A 20,241-nucleotide genomic window follows, 5' to 3' on the forward strand; every position below is an offset into this window, starting at 1 on the left:
GGTGAGGTATGTGCTGTAAGAATTCTTAGGCACTGCTGGTAGGGATGTAGACCAGTGAAGCCATTCTGCAGAGCAAGCTGGCTTAATCAAACACAGACATCCTCTTTGCCCCAGTTGGTCAGCTTCTGGTCATACAGGAACTTCTGTGTGGACATTGAAATTTCAGTGCAGTGTAATTTCCCATGATGAGAGTATAGAAACAATCTAAGTGTCCTTTCCTGGGAAAACTAAACTAAAAACTAGACTAAAAATTGGCAGATGTACCCACGAAGTACTTTGTAACATACAGAAACAACAGAGGTGGGACTTGAATACGTTGTGCCCAGTAAAAGGAGCAATGGGATGAGATACATCATCCACTGCTGTTCATGCAGACCACAAATACCTTCATGTAAAGTAACTACATGTTTAAGAATTTTTACATATGAGAGGGTATTAGATTAAATGCTTTAGAATAAACAGAAGTAAATAAATAAAAGGAGAGTTTGGGGGTGGGCCTATAGGTGATAATGGGCGATGACTGGAGGAGTGTGTGATCAGCTCATCTAAGGGGGAGGTGGGGAGGTAAGGAGTGGGAGGTACCATAACTAAATGTATTATTTTGATTTTGAAAAATGGAAAGCATCAAAAGTTTAAGTCTTTAGGAGTCTGCCATCAAGCTCTTTTCCCTTAAGCTCTAATTGAAGATTCGAGGGGGAAGGAAATAGAGATGGATTATTGAAACCTTCTATCATAAGCTTTAATAAAAATGCATGCCTTCAGCCTTTCTAAAAATTAAAGTAAAACCTAAGAACAAATTGTGAGTTCACGTGTAGTAACAAGAAGTGATGCTGGGCAGTGGTGAGTATGACCTGCTCTTCTGGGAGAAAGAGGGACTGAGCACCTGTGGGTGTGTCTGCCTTTGATTCACAGGAATGGTCACCTTCTCACAACTTGAAGAGCTTGCGGAAGAAACAGCTGGCCACCCGAGAGGCCATGGCCCGCCAGACCGTGGTCTCAGATACAGAGCTGAGTGTTGTTGAGTCGTCTGTGATCAGGTGCCCTGCTTCCACCACTGTCATTTGTAATAACCTGGTTATTACAGATAACCAGGAATTTATTATTTCCTGGTTGGGAAATTTGCTAAGTCCTGGTTGGGAATTTGATGGGTGGCATCCTTAGGCATCTCTAGTCCACTTTGGAGCAGACTTTGATGGTTCCGTACACGCTCAGATGACTAAAGAGTTAGTTAGTAATTGCACTGGGAGCAGCATGCAGTTTACATGTCAGCGCCTGTTAGTGAGCATGATCGATTCTCAGTGCCCTTTGGCTACATAGACTTCAGCTTCTGAAGTTCAAATGAACGTAGCGTGAACACCCAGGTGGACCCTATTGTCATCTATGTTCACCGCAGAAAATATATTAGGAATTCTAACTTTTGTACTGCCCCGTCCCCACCAGATTTACAAATAAAAAACTTCAGAGAATGATGGGCCAAGGTAAGGCCTCTGTTTTGCAGCAGAAACAGCAAAGAGGCTTCTTTCCCATGTGAAGTCTAGATCACTACATTCTTCTGTACAGGGTAAACATTCAGTCGTGGTATAAAGAATAATTTGTGTTTTCCTATTATTGCCGGGCAAAGATTAGTTTCAGCCTTTTTTTTTTTTTAAATGATTTGACCTCCTGTTAATCCATCTGTATTTTGAGTGAGTTAATTCATTATGTCACTCTAGGGAAAAAAAATCTTCATCTTCTTTTCCTCTATCCCAAAGCTTGTTGCAGGAGGCTGAAAGTAAATCTGAACTCAGTCAGAACATCTCTGCCCGGGAGCATTTTGTGTTCACTGATAATGACGGCCAAGTCTATCATCTCACTGTTGAAGGAAACTCAGTGAAAGACAGTGCTCGGATCCCACCAGACGTGAGTCCAAACTGTGGTTAAACCTGCATGAAGATTTCTTACCAAGACCTCATTAGTTCTATATCCACTGAAGCCACAGTTAAGGTGGAAAACTATTTCACAAAAGTTTAATCTAAATAAACTTTATTAAGGAGATATTACCATTGATTAAATTTGTCCCATACTTTTGGAGAATAGCATTATAACTATTTTGATGACATATCATGTGCTGCTCATTTTTGTCATTATAATAATTCATGAGGAACTATTTCCATTTTATCTGTGATAGGATTGAGGGAGAATGAGTAACTTTCCCCAGGTTGCCCAGCCTCGTGACATGCCAGAGCAGCATTTAAACCCAGGTCTATGTGTTGGACTCATAGTCTCTCCTCTTTCCATTTCAAGTATTACCCTGAAAGATTTTATTTAAAATCTAGTATTATTTTTAGGTAACAGTAATCAGGTTGTAGGTGTAAAGGTATTTATTAATCTTTACTAACAAATATATCCCTCATGGCCTTGTGGAATTCTCTAAGGATTTATAGTTAATTATTTGTGTCAGCATATACCTCATGGGGTTTTTTTACTGAGTGGATGAAGAAAATGTTTTTGCTAATATCACTATCTGTTAAGTAGAGGATGAGATTTTATATATATACATATATATATATATATATAACTTATTATATATAACTAGCATGTGAAAGTGCTTTTCAAGCTGTAATTCCAGTTTTACTGTTATATAGAATGAGTCATATCTGAGATTTAGTAATGTCTATTTTAAACTCTTAATAGTGCCAAAAGTTTTCACTAGTTTGAAAGGATAAAAATAATGCAAATGTGAAAGATTGATATTTGGCATTATAATAGGAGCAGTAACCTAATTTTAAGTGCGTAGAAAGAAAAACTGCAGTTCAAGAACGTGGCCATAAGAGTTGCAGTGTAAAGAGCTCTACTCCGGAAAATCAGTTTGCTTGCAGAGCTCCTCCTCTAGACCTCAGAGAAGGCCCCACCTTAGCTCCTCTAGTGCCACTTGCAAATAGCTCATTCTCTTTGTTTTCTGATTATATCACCTTTGAGATTAGAATAGAAATAATCCAATAATTTCTGAGATTCTAGATTCCTCCACTCTAAAAAAAGCTTAAAACTTTTGAACACTAGACACATGAATTTTCCTTCTTGTAAGGAAGAAAGGGAGAAGGAAAAGTCCTGCTGCTTTCAGGATTTTTGCACAACACAGCTTTTAAGATTCTGCCTCTTCTTATGGAGGTCTGGTCAGGATATAGCAAGTCTTAATTCTGCCTGCCAGATCCTTTTATTCCACAGCTGGAAGCAGTTTCTTCAAAGAATGACCAGCCTAATAAGGATCCAGCCTCCAGTGAAATTAGTGCATCCTTTAGAGCAGATTATTTTAGGAAAAGAGAGTTATGTATCTACTGTATAAAACATGAACGATTGATGTGGGTTCATTATTTTTATTTTTAGCAGTCAAAATATTTTTCAGTGACCAGTGTGTAGAATTGAGGCAGAGGTTTTGTTTATTTTAATCTAATATTTTTCTTTACCTTCCTTCCAAATATAAAGTACTAAGCCACTAAGCCATTTATTTTGAGTTGGAACTTTACCTTTAAATTTTGGCCCCAAACTATAGAGCATATAAAAATGGTAAAAAGAAGAAGCCTGATATATTTTAAATTACATTCCCATGGAGAGTTTATAGGTGACTGACTGCCTTTATTCAGAAAACTGTGGGAGAGAATAATTATCTGTTTGCTACCAGCTTTACTTCGATCCTTTGAACATCGTGTTTTACATGTAAGCAACATATCAGTGCCAACTAATAATACTCTACTGAGTTTTAAATCTTTCATTTGTTCTCGGGATTATTTGGAGTTAGAAAGCGAGTTTGTCCCACATTTCTCCGAAAGCACCTTAGAATCTTCATATGGCTTGTATCCCATCAACAAACTCTTAGGTAGAAAGTTCTAATACATCACTTGTAATTCTAAGCTGGTGACAGATTTCTGGACTGAACTTTTAATATTCTAATTTTTAGAAGTTAGAAAATGATCTAAAAATGTTAAAAAAAAAAAAAAACTCTTAGGACTAAAAAAGTTAAATTTAAAGGCAAACTCTTAAACATTCTATTCTGTTAATATGGTCAGAAGAATAAAAATAAGATCTTGGACTATTGCTTTATACTGTACTGAATTCTATTTATTTAACATAGCTTTCTAAGTTTTTTACTAATTGAATCATTAAAATAATTATTTTAAATCCAATTTTATCTTTTGTTTCTTGACTACCACTAGGATTTATGCAGTATTTGGTGTATGTGCAAGTCTTTTAACAGCCAATTTAGCAAAACTCTGGAGTATTCCTACTCCTTACTAGCAATATTGTGAGAACCAAACATGAATTTTTAATATTGTTTTATAAATGAGGAAATAAAATTTCTTTGAATATAAGAATGTAAGCAGAAAAGTAATTGAGAAATATTATTGAATAGCTAGCATTATATTGACTCTGTGGCAAACATTGGCATAAGGCCTTTACCTGTAAAAATTTATTAACACTAATAGCAACTCCTCAAATTTTATGAGCTTGCCTTACTTTATCGACTATAAATCCAGACATATAAAGATTAAGGAAGCATGCCGCACATCACACAGCAGATTCAGTGATGCAGCTGGGATTCAGGCCCGCACAGCTTTTCTGAGAGCCCCAACTCCATGTCTCTCCATCACAGTACCTCTGTGCGTGTGTTAAGCGCTGCATGCTCCTTCCAGCCCACTGTGATTTATTACAGACGTGTCCCATTCTTGTATTTGTGTTTCCCTGTGTATCTTCTCTGCAGAACCTTCTGTGAGTTCAGATTTTACAGATGCCTTCAGTGCATAGTATCTCTTCTTCATTATTCATGAAGGTATCAGCGAAGCTATGAAGCTTTTTTCTTTTTTAACTGAAATATAGTCGATATACAGTATTATGTTAGTTTCAGGTGTACTGCATAGTGATGGATCCTCAGTAGAAGAATTGCTGAACAGTTAGTTTTGAGACAGTTCTGAGTTCCCCCAGAATAAATGTGTTCATCCTTTAGCAGTGAGGGATAACTCGGAGACAGGAGCTCCTGAAAGGATGTCCTTTCCTGCTCTTTTTTCTTCTTTTAATTTTCTTTGCTCTGAAATAGTTCTTCCTCAAAAGACATCCCTTCTCTATAAATCTAGTTCAGATAATAATGTCTATTGAATTGAAATCTTCTGTTTCTTCTTAGTTGAAATTGAAATGCTAGGTAGCCCTCTTAGTGACTACACTCTGTTAGTGTTTGATGATGTTCATACTATAATTAGGTTTTATTAAGATATCTTTGGGACTTCCCTGGTGGCTCAGTCTATAGAGAATCCACCTGCAATGCAGGAGACCCAAGTTCGATCCCTGGGTTGGGAAGATCCCCTGGAGAAGGAGATAACACCCACTGCAATATTCTTGCTTGGGAGATCCAATGGACAGAAGAGCCTGGTGGGCTACAGTTGATGGGGTCGTAGAGTCAGACACAACTTAGTGACTAAACCAGCCAGATATCTTTATTATTTCATCACAGTTGTTAAATAAAAGTATTCCTCTGTTGTGACTGCTTATAAGTGGTAAAATTGATGTGTGTTTGTTGCTGTTCTTTTCTAGGGGAGTATGGGTAGCATTACTTGCATTGCTTGGAAAGGTGATACGTTAGTTCTTGGAGATATGGATGGAAATTTAAATTTTTGGGATTTGAAAGGCAGAGTATCCAGGTATGTGTCAAGAATTCAAGTGTATTATTTGGCTGAAACAAAAAGTTTTGATATAGTTCCATTAGAGGCTTGCCACTTGGCAATAGTGTCATTAAATATAGTCATGTGCAGGTTGGATCCTTGGGTCTCTTGTTACAGAACTTGGGAGGAATGGCCTTGAGCTAAACTCTGGAATATTCATAGATGACCCTTACCTGCAGGGGGCTCACACAGAAGTGCTGGGGTACTATTCCATCTGCTGTTAAAGAGCAGACCATGTCTGTCGTATGTGACCCCTGTCCCAGAAAGCAGAGTGTTTGTCCTGTCATGTCACTAGACCTTGTCAAAAGCAAAATTAGAAAGAGACATTGGCCATCTCTCTCAATGACGAGACATTACTCTGCTTCATATCGGTGTTTTGGTTTCTGTTTGTCCTCAGAGGGATACCTACACACCGAAGTTGGGTGAAGAAGATTCGTTTCGCCCCTGGTAAAGGAAACCAAAAATTAATAGCAATGTACAATGATGGAGCTGAAGTGTGGGATTCTAAAGAGGTAAGCCCAGCTCCACGTGGGTTCACTGCAAATGAAGCTGCTGGTCACAAGAACTATGTACTTGTTTTCCTTCCTTCTGATTTATAAATGAGTTTGTCAAGCTTCTTAGAGCAGTTTTCTTCCTTTAAAAATTTTTCTTTTATAGTATTTCTGTTCTAAAGGTGACAGCTCAACAGATTGTTAATGTTATCACCATCTCTGGGACCTTCAAAATGCAGTCTGCATGTGGAAGATAGATTGCCCACGACTGCTCAGTTTTAAACATGAACTGGACCTTCGCCACAGGCACTATCTTTCTTGCTCGTTTAGTCTGGAATGATAAACGTCTTCCTTTTCTTTCTGAAAGTGACAACCAAATTCACTCTTGAAGGTTCAGATGGTGAGCAGTTTAAGAAGTGGAAGAAATGTAACCTTTCGGATATTGGACGTGGACTGGTGCACGTCAGATAAAGTGATCCTGGCTTCCGATGATGGGTGTATCAGGGTCCTGGAGATGTCCATGAAGTCCACGTGCTTTAGGATGGACGAGCAGGAGTTGACCGGTATGGAGTTCTAAGGGAAGGATGCTTGGAAGTGTCTTTATTTTGCATCAGCTGTTCTTTTCATGGGAGAGAGCTTCTTCTGTTTCATTTCATTCTTTCTAGGAATCTACGTTTAAGAATGTATATTAACTTAAAGCTTGAATGCTGATACTACTGAGATGCTAGACTCTGTAATTAGATGTCAGTCATTCCCCAAGGCTGATTTACTCAGCGCCCTTTCCTTGACCTCTTTCTGAGTGCTCTGTCAAAAGATCAGAGATGTTTACAAGAATAAAAATGACTTCCTCAGACTTCAGGAGAGGTCATCAGAGGACACGAATCTAGTGGTTTAGTGCTGCTGGTTTTTTAATAGTGAGTCTTGTGTCTTTTGCAACCATATATCATGGAAAAATAACTTTGGAAAGTATCATGAATTGTGATGCCTGTCTTATGACTTGTTAAAGGGCCAGTCAAAAACAGAATTAGATGATTGCACTACCCTGCCCTTTTTTGTATGGTGGTTTTGAGATTTTTTTTTTCTGAGAATGAAAGCTATTTTAGTAAAAAGTAGCTATGAATGAGAAGTTTGTGAGTGCACTCATCAATCTATTTGAAAATGAGATGTCCCTACATTAAATTTTTTCCAGGCATACCTTTGTCATATACACTGGGCTATCTGATCTGTAAAAAAATGTCATAAGAGAATTGTTTAGTCATTTACAGAGTTTCATCATAGAAACTGTCGGCTCTGGGAATTGTCTGTACCTTCACAGAGTCAGTCCTTGGCACATTCAGAGACAGTAGGGTTTTAAAAACATGACCGTTCATTGTTGCATTTGTGCTTGAGGCACTACCGAGTAGCTGTGTGTGTTGACTGGGCTGCCTTTAACTTAGATTGAATGTGCTTTCGTTTGTGCCACTGCCCCACCCCTGCCACTGTATTTGGGAACCATCACTTCTTACTCTGGAACCGTGAGTGCTGTCTGGTGAGCTGCAGTTGAGCACTGCATCGCCACATCTGTCCTCAAGATCCCTGCCAGCTCTGAAGAAGTAGCAGAACCTCCCTCTAGGGAAGGACAATGTAAAGTTATTGAGGAAATTAAGGGAATTTCAAGAATGATTTTTTATTTTAATTTAGTTATTAGTTCTAGGTAAAGAAGTATGCAAATATAATCTAGATGTTTGAGAAGCTGTTCTTTGACCTTGATCTTAAAATTTGAGTCTAAAAGTCTCCAAAGCCAAGGTACTTGTTTTTAAGTTAAACTTTTTATATAATTAATGAGAACCCATTGTTAGCTTAATGGGCTACCATGTTTAGTACCATGACTGTTTAATACCATGAATGAACAGGTGACTCTCAACCAGATTTTAGATTACGTTTTTCTTTTAAAATTTTCCTAAAAAAAAAAAAAAAAATCCTATCGACTCTCTAGTGGTGCAACCTCAGCCAAAAAGGGCAAGTTTCAAAATAATAATGGGGAAAGTCAATGAAATTGTGCATATATTCCCCCAAATTGAACTTTAAACTCAGAACAGCACTCAGTAAATGTTAAAGAACACAGACTGGTGAGAGTGTAAACATGGAGTTAGAATAAAGACTTCTGTGTGTTTGCTGCCAGATATGTGCTGATTTGAGCTTGGAAAAATATGTTTGATGTAATATATTTCTATTCTGAGGAATTAGAAAAGTATTTTGGACCTTATTGATGTAGGATAATAAAATCATTTGAGGTCATATGCATTGATATAATATTTAGTATATTTGCTTCATTTCTCCTTTATGAAAAGTAGAGAAGATCATAATATGTTGATTCAAATCTGTTTTCTTAGGATAGCTTGGTCTTCTTCCTCCACCCCCGCCCCTTATTTACATTTTTCTGACACTGCCTCTTCTCCCAGTAAAAGGGAAAGTCAGACAAATGTAGAAAATTGGAATCCCTCTTTTTAAGTTGGAGAATCCTTCTTACCTGCTGCCTAGATCAGGGGCATAAAATGGCATAAAACAATATTCTTTTTAGCAGTGTCTAAAAGGAATCCAGAACTATGAGACTTGTTTAATAACATTTCATATGATGCTGTTTCCAAGAACTTTCAGTACTATCTCTGTGGGGTCAGAAACTCTTCAGTCTAACTTTCTGCCTGACACTTAGCCCCTGTGTCTTAAGCAGTGATTACACTAATATGCTCTCTGAGTTGCCACCACCAGACTTATACATCGTTCTCTGCTGACTTCTCTGTGAACTGTCTACAGCGGAAACTTTATAGTTGTATACAATTCTACTTGTTAAAAGCAAAATCTGTGTTTTTGTCTAGAGCCTGTGTGGTGCCCATATCTCCTTGTTCCCAGGGCTGCTCTCGCCTTGAAAGCTTTCTTATTACATCAGCCTTGGAATGGACAGTATTCTTTGGACATTTCTCATGTGTAAGTTTTTTTGCATTGTTGTTTTCCTTTCTTAATTGATTTAAGATTGACGGACACTCCATAAAAATTAGTGGCTGGTCTCCAGGGCTTACAGGGATTGGAACCCTAACACTGAGTTAAAGCAGTGATGGCAGAGACCCTGAAAGAGCCACTGATCTGCCTCTTGTCTTTCCCACTCTGGAGACCTGGGCACAGCTGTGAGTACACATGGGTCTCTCAGGTGGCTTTGTGGTCCTCTTATGGTCTGAACCTGGGCATGGCATACTGAGTGTGAAGAGGGCCAGTTGAGGCCAAGAGGAATTTGGGGACAAGATTCAGTTCAGTTCAGTCACTCCAGCCATGTCTGACTCTTTGTGACCCCATGAATTGCAGCACACCAGGCCTCCCTGTCCATCACCAACTCTCGGAGCTTAATCAAACTCATGTCCATTGAATTGGTGATGCCATCCAACCATCTCATCCTCTGTCATCCCCTTCTCCTCCCGCCTTCAAGCTTTCCCAGCATCAGGGTCAGGGGACAAGATTAAATCTTTTTAAAAGCAGCATAAAGGAATCTACTTCAGAAGTGTTTTATGTTTTATAGCCTGCCTCCTTGCAAAAAATAGTCACAGAAACCATTATTGGTGGTTGTTAGTTCAACTCCCACAAGTGTTATGGGACCTTTGCTCTGTGGAATGCACAGATAGGCATGGGTTGTGTGTGTGCTCAGTCACTTAGTCGTTTTATAGCCTGCCTCCTTGCAAAAAATAGTCACAGAAACCATTATTGGTGGTTGTTAGTTCAACTCCCACAAGTGTTATGGGACCTTTGCTCTGTGGAATGCACAGATAGGCATGGGTTGTGTGTGTGCTCAGTCACTTAGTCGTGTCTGACTCTTTGTGACCCCATGGACTATAGCCCCCCAGGGACCTCTGTCTGGAATTTTCTAGGCAAGCATACTGAAGTGGGTTGCCATTTCCTTCTCCAGTGGATCTTCCCGATCCAGGGATCAAACCCACATCTCCTGCATTGGCGAGCGGATTCTTTACCACTGAGCCACCAGTGAAGCCCTGGGTTAGGAGAATTAAAAAAATAAATGTGATGAGATGTTCTTTCTCCAAGAAGTATCTACTCAGAGAAATGAACGTTAAGTTTGCAGAGCAGAACTAGCAGAGTCCTGTAGTCGTTGCTAAGTTCCTTAGTAACAGCTCACTAATAAATTTTCTGGTTTCTTGAAAGCCAGAGAAACTTTCCGTGCTCATTTCTCAGTTTTGCCTCAATGAGATAAAAGCAGACATTAAAGATGATTGGTTGGTTCCTGAGTGGTCTGTTGCTTTAACCAAGGACTACAAAGAAGTTATTTCTGTATTAACACAACTTTTTTCTTGGTGAAGAAATAAATGGTGGTAAATAAAGAGAAAATTAACTCATTAAAAATCTTTTCTTGGTACAGTGATTATCCAGAAAATGAAGAAATAAAGAATCTCCTTCAAGAGCAGTTGAACTCATTGTCTAAGTAAGCACTCTGACTGTGTTTTATTAGAGAATAAGACTATGAAAAAGAAAAACATAATTATTTAGACTTTTAAAAATTAAAATAAGCTTTGTTTTGGAAATTATTAGTGGCCCACGGAGAGACCCTTCCCTTTACCTCGGTTTGTTTCCCTTTAGAGTCTTTGTTTTGTGGAAATAAGTTTCAGATTGCTGTGGTCTCATGTCAGGGCCGGAGAAGCAGTGGGGTAAGCCGCCTTGTAGCTAGCCTGCCTCCAGCACAAATGCCCTGCAGAGCCTCACGTTAGAGGATGGATGTGCACAGGGCAATTCTTGTGTGTCAGCTTCTCTCTGCTAAGATAGGTTCTCTGTGTCAGGTGCTGTGTGTGCACAATTCTAAGAAATTAATATGCTCCCTAGAGTCAAGAACATTTACAGATAGGTACTGTGAATAACACTGGAAAGGAAGAAGGAAAATTTGACTCCACAAGGAGTTCTTGGGAAAACATATCTTGGCAATCTAAAATCCATCACATATATTTTAATACTTAATAAATTAATGCTAAAGGAATATTATATTGATGTCGAATTCAAAATAATTACTTTTTTCTCTTCTCTGTCCCAAGGTTAGCATTTATGTTTAAATGGAAAAGAATAGATTTAAAGACTATCTCCCCTTCTTCCTGATTTATAAATAGTCTATAATGGGCTATTGTAGAAATATCAATTTATGAAACACTATCCTTTCTTCCTTATATATTTTAATTTTTCAGTACTTTGAAGAATAAGTTCTGAGTGCATCTTCTCTGAAGTATAGAGTGTTCCTGATGATCATTTAGTAAAATCATTTCATCAACAATGACCTTCTTATTCCTGTAGTTAGGTAGCTGTTCATATTTTTTAGAATGGGAGTTGAGCTGCTTCAAGAAGGTAAATCAGAATTAGAACCTTAAGCTGTGGTAGTTGATGGGTTCCACTTCTCCAAGCCTAGATACCGTCTAAACCCTGTAAGCTCTTGCAGTTTCAGGGCCATGGCAAAGTGACTTCTTTTGTAGGTTCTTATCACATCTTTTGGGTAGAATTTCCATTTTAAGAGTGTATTGATTTATCTCCTTTATTGTTGGATTCAAAAATTTTGTCTTGCCTCTGTCTGGATTCCTGCCTGCAGTGACATAAAGAAGCTCTTGCTTGATCCGGAGTTTACTCTCCTGCAGAGATGCCTGCTTGTTTCAAGGTAACACTATTTGAAGTGTTCTGTGTAAGAGACAGGGAATTTCAGGCTAACTCACTCCTTTCATCAAGAGTTGTTAGTTAAAACCAAACTCTTCGGAATTTTAGAAAATATATCAGTTCATCCTTTATAGTTGGCTTACAGGTCGTTTTGCAAGTAGTATTACAAACAGGAAAAGGAAAAAGGCATGAGATCTAGGCCTTCTCTATTGAAAAGACTCCATTCTACAGATAGCGTTTTAAAATGTCAGCTACAAGGGGCATATCCTAAGTATACCCATAAGTTATATTTAGATTATATTTAGAAGTAATAACCTATATATTCTTACTTAGAGTAGAGCCATCCCTTATAAGAAAGACATTTCCCTCCACTCCCCAGAGAATAAAGAGCATATTATTTCCACACCTTATCTAGTCAGTGATCCCAGAGGAACTTCTTCCTTAACTGGTGCAAATTGAAAGATGTGCTGATGGCAAACCAGGTAAATACTAGCAGGCTACAGCACCGCAGTGTGGCTCTTAACATAGAACAAAGGGAGGATTGGGTCGGAAGGGGCCCCAGGCAGTCAGGGCCCTGTGCTGTTTGAGACCCAGCAACAGGGCTGGAGACTCTTCCAGCTTCAGCTCTTCCACCAGCCGGCACGTTGGTCTCTCATGGGCCAGCACCATGCTCCCAGCACTTCAGGCTGCCCTGCGGGAGCCCCCGTCCAGGCCCCACGCTGCTGCGTGAGGTCAGTGGAGACTGGTCTCACCCTGGCCAGGCTTTACGGTGATGAATCGGAGCTGCACTTCTGGACCGTCGCCGCCCACTATCTGCACAGCCTGTCCCAGGAAAAGGCCGCGAGCACACCAGTGGTTAAAGAAGCTGTTCCTCGGGACAGAGTGAACAACCCGCTAGATATATGTTACGACGTCCTCTGTGAAAACGCCTATTTTCAGGTATTATGTTTCATATATTAAAAACCTTTAAAGCTATGTCTTTCTTTGTAAGTATCTTAAAGTTGGGAAACTTTGTACTAAGTAAAGGTCCACATAACAGAAATGAGTCCCTTGGCACAGTCACATAAAAAAGGCCTGTTTCAGGACTTGAAAAGCTCATAAACGCTTACTGAGTTTTTAGTAGACATTAAAATTTTATTATTAACAGCCTTTTAATTTTGGGAGGGGGGTCTTAAAAAATTTTAACTTGGTTCGTTTTAATTTTCTCATGTTATTAATTTTCTGTAAATAACAAATACTTAATTTACTTGGTTTGAATTTGCTGTTCTATATATGTAAAGGTAGTTTCATAATTTGTTTAACCTCCAGTAGAGTACTGAATCACACATAGGGGTTTTTCTTCCAGCTCTACTAAAGTGCCAGTTTCTGTAAACAGGCAGACTTACGCACAGACTGTAGTACATTTCAACATTTTTTCCTTCTCAAATTCTTATTAAATTGTTGGACTTCTTCTCTGACTCAGAAGTCAAAGTAATGTTTACTAATAGTTAAATAATTCAAAAGTTTTAAAATCCAGGCTCAGTTTTCTCTGTTTTGTTTTGTTTTTTTTTTTCCTGCTCTAGAAATTTCAGTTGGAAAGGGTTAATCTCCAGGAAGTAAAACGGTCAACTTATGATCATACAAGGAAATGTACAGACCAGCTGCTTCTCTTGGGTCAAGTATGTCAGTTTTTATAACTCTTCTCATGTTTCAGGGAGTTGCTAGTTGATTAGTATTTTTCAGCATCATTTATATCACATACAATCACTGTGCACACACACTATAGCATTTCCCTGAAAGCATAGGTGTAAATATATGCCTTCCCTCAAAATAAGACCAACAGACGTTCTGAGAAAGCAAAAATACATGGTAAACCAACTTGTAATTTTGGCTTCCATAATGTCACATGATGGACAGGGAGGCCTAGCGTGCTACAATTCATGGGGTCACAAAGAGTCGGACACGACTGAGGGACTGACCTGAAATGAACTGAATGTCACATGAGGCCTGCCTAGTTTTGTTTTGGTTTGGTTTGGTTTTGTCTCTGACTAGTACAGAGCTTAAATAAGTACCTGTGTAAACCGGTGTACCTGTGGTTTTACATTTGTCCTAAAGAAGCAGTGTTGCACTTTTGTTCAGCTTGTATACATGTAATCAATGTGTTTATGGATAATTTTTGACAATGAAAATCTTCTTTAAACTGAAAACTTCAATGTTCCAATTATGAATCTTGAAAGGTTATGTTGGAGGAAAATGGCCTCATAACTAGAACTGTTTCCCTTATTAGACAGACAGAGCTGTGCAGTTGCTTTTGGAAACCAGCGCAGACAACCAGCATTATTACTGTGATTCACTGAAAGCCTGTTTGGTCACCACCGTCACCTCATCAGGCCCCTCCCAGAGCACCATCAAGCTCGTGGCAACTAATATGATCGCCAACGGAAAACTGGCAGGTGAGGCATGCTTTGGGGGTATATTTGTCAGTACTCTGAAAAATCAGACCCATTCCTAGGAAACTATTTGGTTATTAGGAATATTTCTTTTTGATATACCCTGGAGAAAAATAAATTATTGCTTGCAGTTTATATTATGAAAATGTTAGTCACTCAGTTGTGTCCGATTCTTTGTGACCCCATGGACTATACCTTGCCAGGCTCCTCTGTCCATGGAATTGTCCAGGCAAGGATACTGGAGTGGGTTACCATTCCCTTCTCCAGGGGATCTTCCTGATCCAGGGATCGAACCTGGGTCTCTTGCATTGCAGGCAGATTCTTTACTTTCTGAGCCACCAGGGAAGCCCTCATATTATAAGATGACCATATAATTTAGTCATCTAGACCAGTGCATTTTTAAAGAGTAAAAGGGGTGTTATTAATAATGGCTGAAATAATAGACATAAATTGGACAAACGTGGGCGCCCTAAACGTTAAAACCAGTGAGTGAGATAGTCTTGACTTGTTTGTTTTCTGGACTGTATTTGTACTGCCAACCCAGGTTACTTGAGTGATAACATTGTAAAACCCTATTTTAATACTTCATTTTAAAATTTAAGTCAGTCATGTTTCTAGTAGGTATAAAATGTCCAAGACCAGGTGAAGTCAAATGGTGGTTTTACCCTTCAGTGACTCGCCAGAGAGAGAGCTCCAGCGTCACTCACGGGGCTGCTGTCTTATCTTCCAGAGGGCGTCCAGCTGCTCTGCCTGATAGACAAAGCTGCGGACGCCTGCCGCTACCTGCAGACCTACGGCGAGTGGAACCGGGCAGCGTGGCTTGCCAAAGTAGGTGATTCTAGTAGGCGCCTGGAACCTCGGGCGAGAAAGTTCAATTTTGAATTTTTGACTCATGATTTGGAGGTATTTTGGGGGGCTGCAAAGCGGCTTTACAAATATTTTCTTAGCAACTTTCATCTTCTTCTTTGCCTATAAATTACATTTCTTCTTACTGTAAAGTGGAGGTTGCATTGGTTAGCAATTAAGTGAAAGCAGCTGCCTCCTGTCCCTGCTGGGGTGTGAGTCCAGACTACATACAGCCCAGAGGTGGTCCCGGGCCCATTGATCCCGAGGTGTGGATCCCCGTCACCTCTGGTCACGGTGTTGCAGCAGCAGGGGCTGTGTTGCAAAGCAGAGATGAGCTCTGTTTCATGGTAATAGATCCCATTTCAACTGAATTCTTTTTTCCTTCTGTGTAGTGCAGGGTGTCCTTTTTAACGTGGGCATCTTCCTCAGGTCCGCTTAAATTCTGAAGAGTGCGCTGATGTTTTGAAACGGTGGGTCGACCACCTTTGCTCCCCTCAAGTGAACCAGAAGTCCAAGGCCCTCCTGGTTCTCCTTTCCCTGGGCTGCTTTTCCAGCGTGGCCGAGACGCTTCACAGGTACGCCCACTGTCAGTGGCTGGTCAGAACCACCCAGGATTTACCACTGCTCCGGAGGCTCTGCCAGGAGGCTGGTAGTCCTTGATGTTGGGAGTGAAGGGAGAAGCATATACTTCAGGTTTAGTTTTTAGAAAAAAACCTGAAGGGAGTGGAACAGTCCATGCTTATTCATTCTTCTTTTGGTCTAGGAACTTTGCTACTTCTCTGCCAATATGCTAGTCAAACCTAATGGTTACCTGTTTAAAAAGAATATTTAAAAAGAATTGAGGTCAATTTAGCTTTGAGTAGAACAACTGAGACAAAGGCAGAAAAGCAGTAGGAAGGGGGAAGAAAGTGTGGCAAGTTGGAGGTGTCCCCTCTGAGAACCTTGAAGGGTAATTAATGCTTATCACTTACCACAGGACATTTTATTTATTTAAAACTAAGGGAACTAGGTTGAGGCAGATATGACAGAAAGTTACTTGTGAAATCTGGACCTGGGTATGTGGATTTTTGTCCTGTCTCTATTTCAGTGATTTAACAAAATTTTTATAAGAGTTAATAGAAAAGAGCAAAGGGTTGGGGCATGAGAATTCCCCCTTCCTCTAAGCTGGGGCAGAGAACAGCGCTGGTGTGCCTCACACAGCCCCCGGGCTTCTGTGGAGAGTGTGTACACGTCCTTGTATAGAAACACTCCCTGGGATGGTCCTACCTCCAGATGATGAAAGTCACAGCTCCTGACGTGCTTTGTGTTCTGTTGAGCAGCATGAGGTACTTCGACAGAGCGGCCTTGTTTGTGGAAGCTTGTCTCAAGTACGGAGCCATCGAAGTCAGCGAGGACACAGATATCCTTTACTGGGACGTGTTTGCTGAGGGGGAACCAGATGCCGTGAGTGGGTTTTAAGCATCCCCATTGGCTGTGCTGCATGGGAGGAAACTATTGTGTGGAGAAAGGTCCGTGTTCTGACTGCCCAGAGCCAGGAAAAAGGGAGAAACGGGGGGAGGTGGGGGGGATGGGGGGGGACAAATCAGAAAGAAGGTTGTTGCCCCACTGGCATCAGCTGTGAGAGAAATGGAGAGCCAGGAAGGGCTGTGAAGTGGAGGGAGCCCAGATTTTGTAATGTTTTCTTCGAACTTACAGAGGAAGTAGAGGAACTGGTATAGGAAAGCTGTAGGAGGCTCTGCTGGAATAAATGCATACCAGCAGAGACTAACCAGAAAGGCTGGCTGTCACCCACAGGGACGGGCTAACGTGGAACAAGACGCAGCGGCGCTTCAGAGAGACGTGTCACGGAGGCAGGTCACGGTGGCCCCGTGTGCCCAGGAGCGTTTCAGCTCCGCCACGCGTCACTTGAGTCCCATGTTTTCCTTGGAAAAGAAGGAGCTTGAGAATCCTCCTCTCAGGTCCTTGTGTTTGCAGAGGCTTTGTTGTTCTCATTGCACTTTTTCTTGAATTGTTACATTGTGGCCTCATATCTACATGTCATGTTTTTTAATTTTTCTGTATATATTTTTTAACAGAAAATTGAACTCAGTGTCATGTACCTCGGCACTGGTGAAGCTGGCTCTGATTCAGTGGCTCTGTTTTGGATATCAGAACACAGGGAAACAGGGCTGTCTAACATCCCCAAAGTGAAAGTCACTCGGTCGTGTCTGACTCTTTGCAACCCCATGGACTGTAGCCCGCCAGGCTCCTCTGTCCATGGAATTCTCCAGGCAAGATACTGGAGTGGGTTGCTATGGCCTCCTCCAGGGGATCTTCCCAACCCAGGGGTCGAACCCAAGTCTTTCTCATGGCAGGCGGATTCTTTACCGTCTGAGCCACTCAGTGAGGTTGGATCTGCCCCTTAAACACCAGCCTCTCAGATTTGCAAATAGCCCAAGGGTTTGCACATGTATTTCTCTTCTGTCATCCTTCCCTCTCACTCCTTAAGTGCATTTAGACCTTGGAGCATCTGAGGGGATGTTAGTTGGGTCTTGTAGGAGGTCGGGGTTTGGGCTCAGCTGGTGCCAGTGCAGGGACATTGCAGATTGAAACCTCACCTCCCTGCTCCCGCCCCACAACCCCAGCAGCTGCCCTCCCTGGGAAGAGCCCCGAGTGCTTGTCCTGCGCTGCCCTCCCCTGGACACTCTCCAGAGCTGGACCTTGTTTCTGGCCTGTGGGAACCTGCTGGAGCCCTCTCTGCCTTTCTCTTCCTTAACTGCAGTTTACAGAAGCTCATCTCTGCTATATATGCAGATTATGCCCGAAGTTTAAAGAACCTCGGTTTTAAACAGGGAGCAGTTCTTTTTGCTTCAAAGGCTGGAGCAGCTGGCAGAGATTTATTGAACGAACTAGAATCCCCCAAGCAAGAACTGACTGACTGAAGAGGGGCCAGTCTCCGCGCCCCAGGGCACCCGGCCTCAAGAGCAGCAACCAGGGTGTTGGTCTGGCTGTGGACAGTCACAGCCCAGACCCACGAGGGTGCCGTCCTCTCCAGGGCCCTCGTGGGCTGTTTCACCATGTATGCACAACCCTATATGAGCGTTTATGCTGTAAGAAGCCAGGACCTGCATCCATCTCACAGGAAGACAGGCACACTTCAGATATTTAAAGTATAACATTTTATACTTTGGAGACAGCTTTAAGAGTCCCTAGAAATACTTTTCATTTTTTTAAAACTTAAGATCCAAGCAATTGAATTGCTTTTCTCATGGACTAGATTTAAATCTGTAGTAAAAGCAGTTTGTGAGAGCTATCCGAAATATGTGCTGTGCCTGTGTGTATATACAGTCATTCCAGGTATAAACAGAGCAGAAACATTGAAACAGTCAAGGTGACTTACCACAGCATTCCTTGTTTTCTTACCTTGGAAACAGAGCTGTTCATTTCTTGGTTTAGGCAGTTGCTGAATTTTGTAATTTCAAGTGCATAGGCTCTTAGAGAAATTCGAAGCTTTAGGTTTTGTCTGTGGAGTCTTGGATATTTGAGATTTTAGCTCCTGCTGTGATGTGTTACAGTAACCTCCTCTTTGAAGGCTCAGCGCTCTAATAATTTTCTGTCTTGGTGTTCTTCCAATGACTGAACTATATGAGATGTGACTTGTAAATTATTGCTAAAACTTTAAATGTGCGTAACTTACAGAAATGATAAATAAAAAGGGAATTAATCCCAGCCAGGCCTTGTGTCCTCTGAGCTGCTGTGCACCACACTGGGTGCTGTGCTGGCGCCTCAGGAGTTGGTCCAGCTGCCCACCCTCCAGCGCTGCTTTGTTGAATCCGGAATCGGGCTGCAGGAACTCGGGGCCGCGGCACAGAGCAGGGTGGAACACCTGCCGCCAGGGTTCCTGGATGGGCAGGGCTCAGCTTGTGGCTCTGAGAGGAGAGGAAATGGCCTTCCTGTCTTTACCCTGGACATCCAGGGTGACATCTGTACTAACACCCACTGGGAGGTGTTTTTAGATAGAGTCGTAGTCCCTGCCCTTAGATATCAACCCCCCTCGAACAAGGAACTGAGGTCCATGGAGAGGAAGGGCCTGTCCCAGGAATGCTTGTTCCCAGCCCAGTGCTTTTGCTAAATGTCCTAGAAGAAACCCAGAATCCGTTCACTGGTCCTGTAACTGGTCACCTTCTTGCCCGCCCTTTGCCTGGGTAGGTTCCACCAAATTTTTAAAGGCCACAGGCAAACCCATCTATCTTTATATTGTTTAGTAGTAAAATGATTGTCAGGATGGACTTTATTAATTCAACCATCAACTAGCTAAGGGAGGAAAGAATGCTGGCCTTAGTAAGCAAAGAGAAAGAAGTAGAAATTCCAGCAGAGGGCGCTTGAAAGCTCAGTGTGCTCGAGACTGGAGGCCAACAGATAGGCGGTGATCCTTTGCTGGATTGTGGGAGTGCGGACAGGACCAGGCAGAGCAGCTCACCAGAGAGTCGCTCACTGTTACCTTTCTCTGTTCTGTTGCTGATTGTTTCGCAGATGGTGACCAGCCCTGGGCCTCGCCGCACTCTTGCTTTAGGTTTTTCCATCACTTTGAAAGTGGGAGCAGGACATTTTGTTCTCCCAAAACCAATAGTGGAGCAGTGTCAATACCAGCCTCATGTCCCTCCCATGTGCACCGGATCAGAAGTTCTCTACAGAGTAGCCCTCACCTCCATAGAACGGTGCCTCTCTTGGCTCTTGATTGCCTGGAGATTCCATCTTGCATGAGGACAGTCTTAGGTGTCTGTGATTCCTGAGCTTGTGATCACCAAGAATATTTCATTCTCCTCAGCAGCACTTTGCAATTGAAGTAACGTATTCAAGTACACACTGGCAATTGTACTAGAATAAAAGAATTCTGCAGGGTAAAAATAAATGACAGACAAGTGAAAATATTCTCTGAGCCAGTAGGGCTTTATTTCTTTGGGATCTTGCTTACAATTGATTTGACTGACTCATTCTCATTTTGTGAATGAAAGAAGTCCCTCAATTAAAATGTAAAGGCATTTTAAATTGGCTCTGCTGCTGCTGCTAAGTCACTTCAGTCGTGTCCAACTCTGTGCAACCCCAGAGACGGCAGCCCACCAGACTCCTCCCTCCCCGGGATTC

At 41.4% G+C, this 20,241-nt stretch overlaps 1 protein-coding gene across 1 annotated transcript in view; it reads left to right on the plus strand.

Annotated features, from left to right (window-relative positions):
- The window catches only part of WDR11 (WD repeat domain 11), a 54,892-nt gene extending 36,096 nt beyond the window's left edge, over positions 1-18,796 (plus strand). The window contains exons 15-29 of the mRNA XM_068961337.1: positions 913-1,037; positions 1,752-1,899; positions 5,560-5,666; positions 6,085-6,199; positions 6,570-6,741; positions 9,034-9,142; positions 10,575-10,637; positions 11,781-11,846; positions 12,604-12,781; positions 13,405-13,500; positions 14,109-14,274; positions 15,002-15,099; positions 15,547-15,692; positions 16,437-16,516; positions 17,884-18,796. Of these exons, the coding sequence (XP_068817438.1) occupies positions 913-1,037; positions 1,752-1,899; positions 5,560-5,666; positions 6,085-6,199; positions 6,570-6,741; positions 9,034-9,142; positions 10,575-10,637; positions 11,781-11,846; positions 12,604-12,781; positions 13,405-13,500; positions 14,109-14,274; positions 15,002-15,099; positions 15,547-15,692; positions 16,437-16,516; positions 17,884-18,038 (1,824 nt within the window). The 3' untranslated portion in view covers positions 18,039-18,796. The remainder of the gene's footprint in view (positions 1-912; positions 1,038-1,751; positions 1,900-5,559; positions 5,667-6,084; positions 6,200-6,569; positions 6,742-9,033; positions 9,143-10,574; positions 10,638-11,780; positions 11,847-12,603; positions 12,782-13,404; positions 13,501-14,108; positions 14,275-15,001; positions 15,100-15,546; positions 15,693-16,436; positions 16,517-17,883) is intronic.
- The last annotated feature ends 1,445 nt before the right edge of the window (positions 18,797-20,241 follow it).

The sequence above is a fragment of the Capricornis sumatraensis genome, chromosome 23, assembly GCF_032405125.1.
Source record: "Capricornis sumatraensis isolate serow.1 chromosome 23, serow.2, whole genome shotgun sequence".
Classification (NCBI taxonomy): domain Eukaryota; kingdom Metazoa; phylum Chordata; class Mammalia; order Artiodactyla; family Bovidae; genus Capricornis; species Capricornis sumatraensis.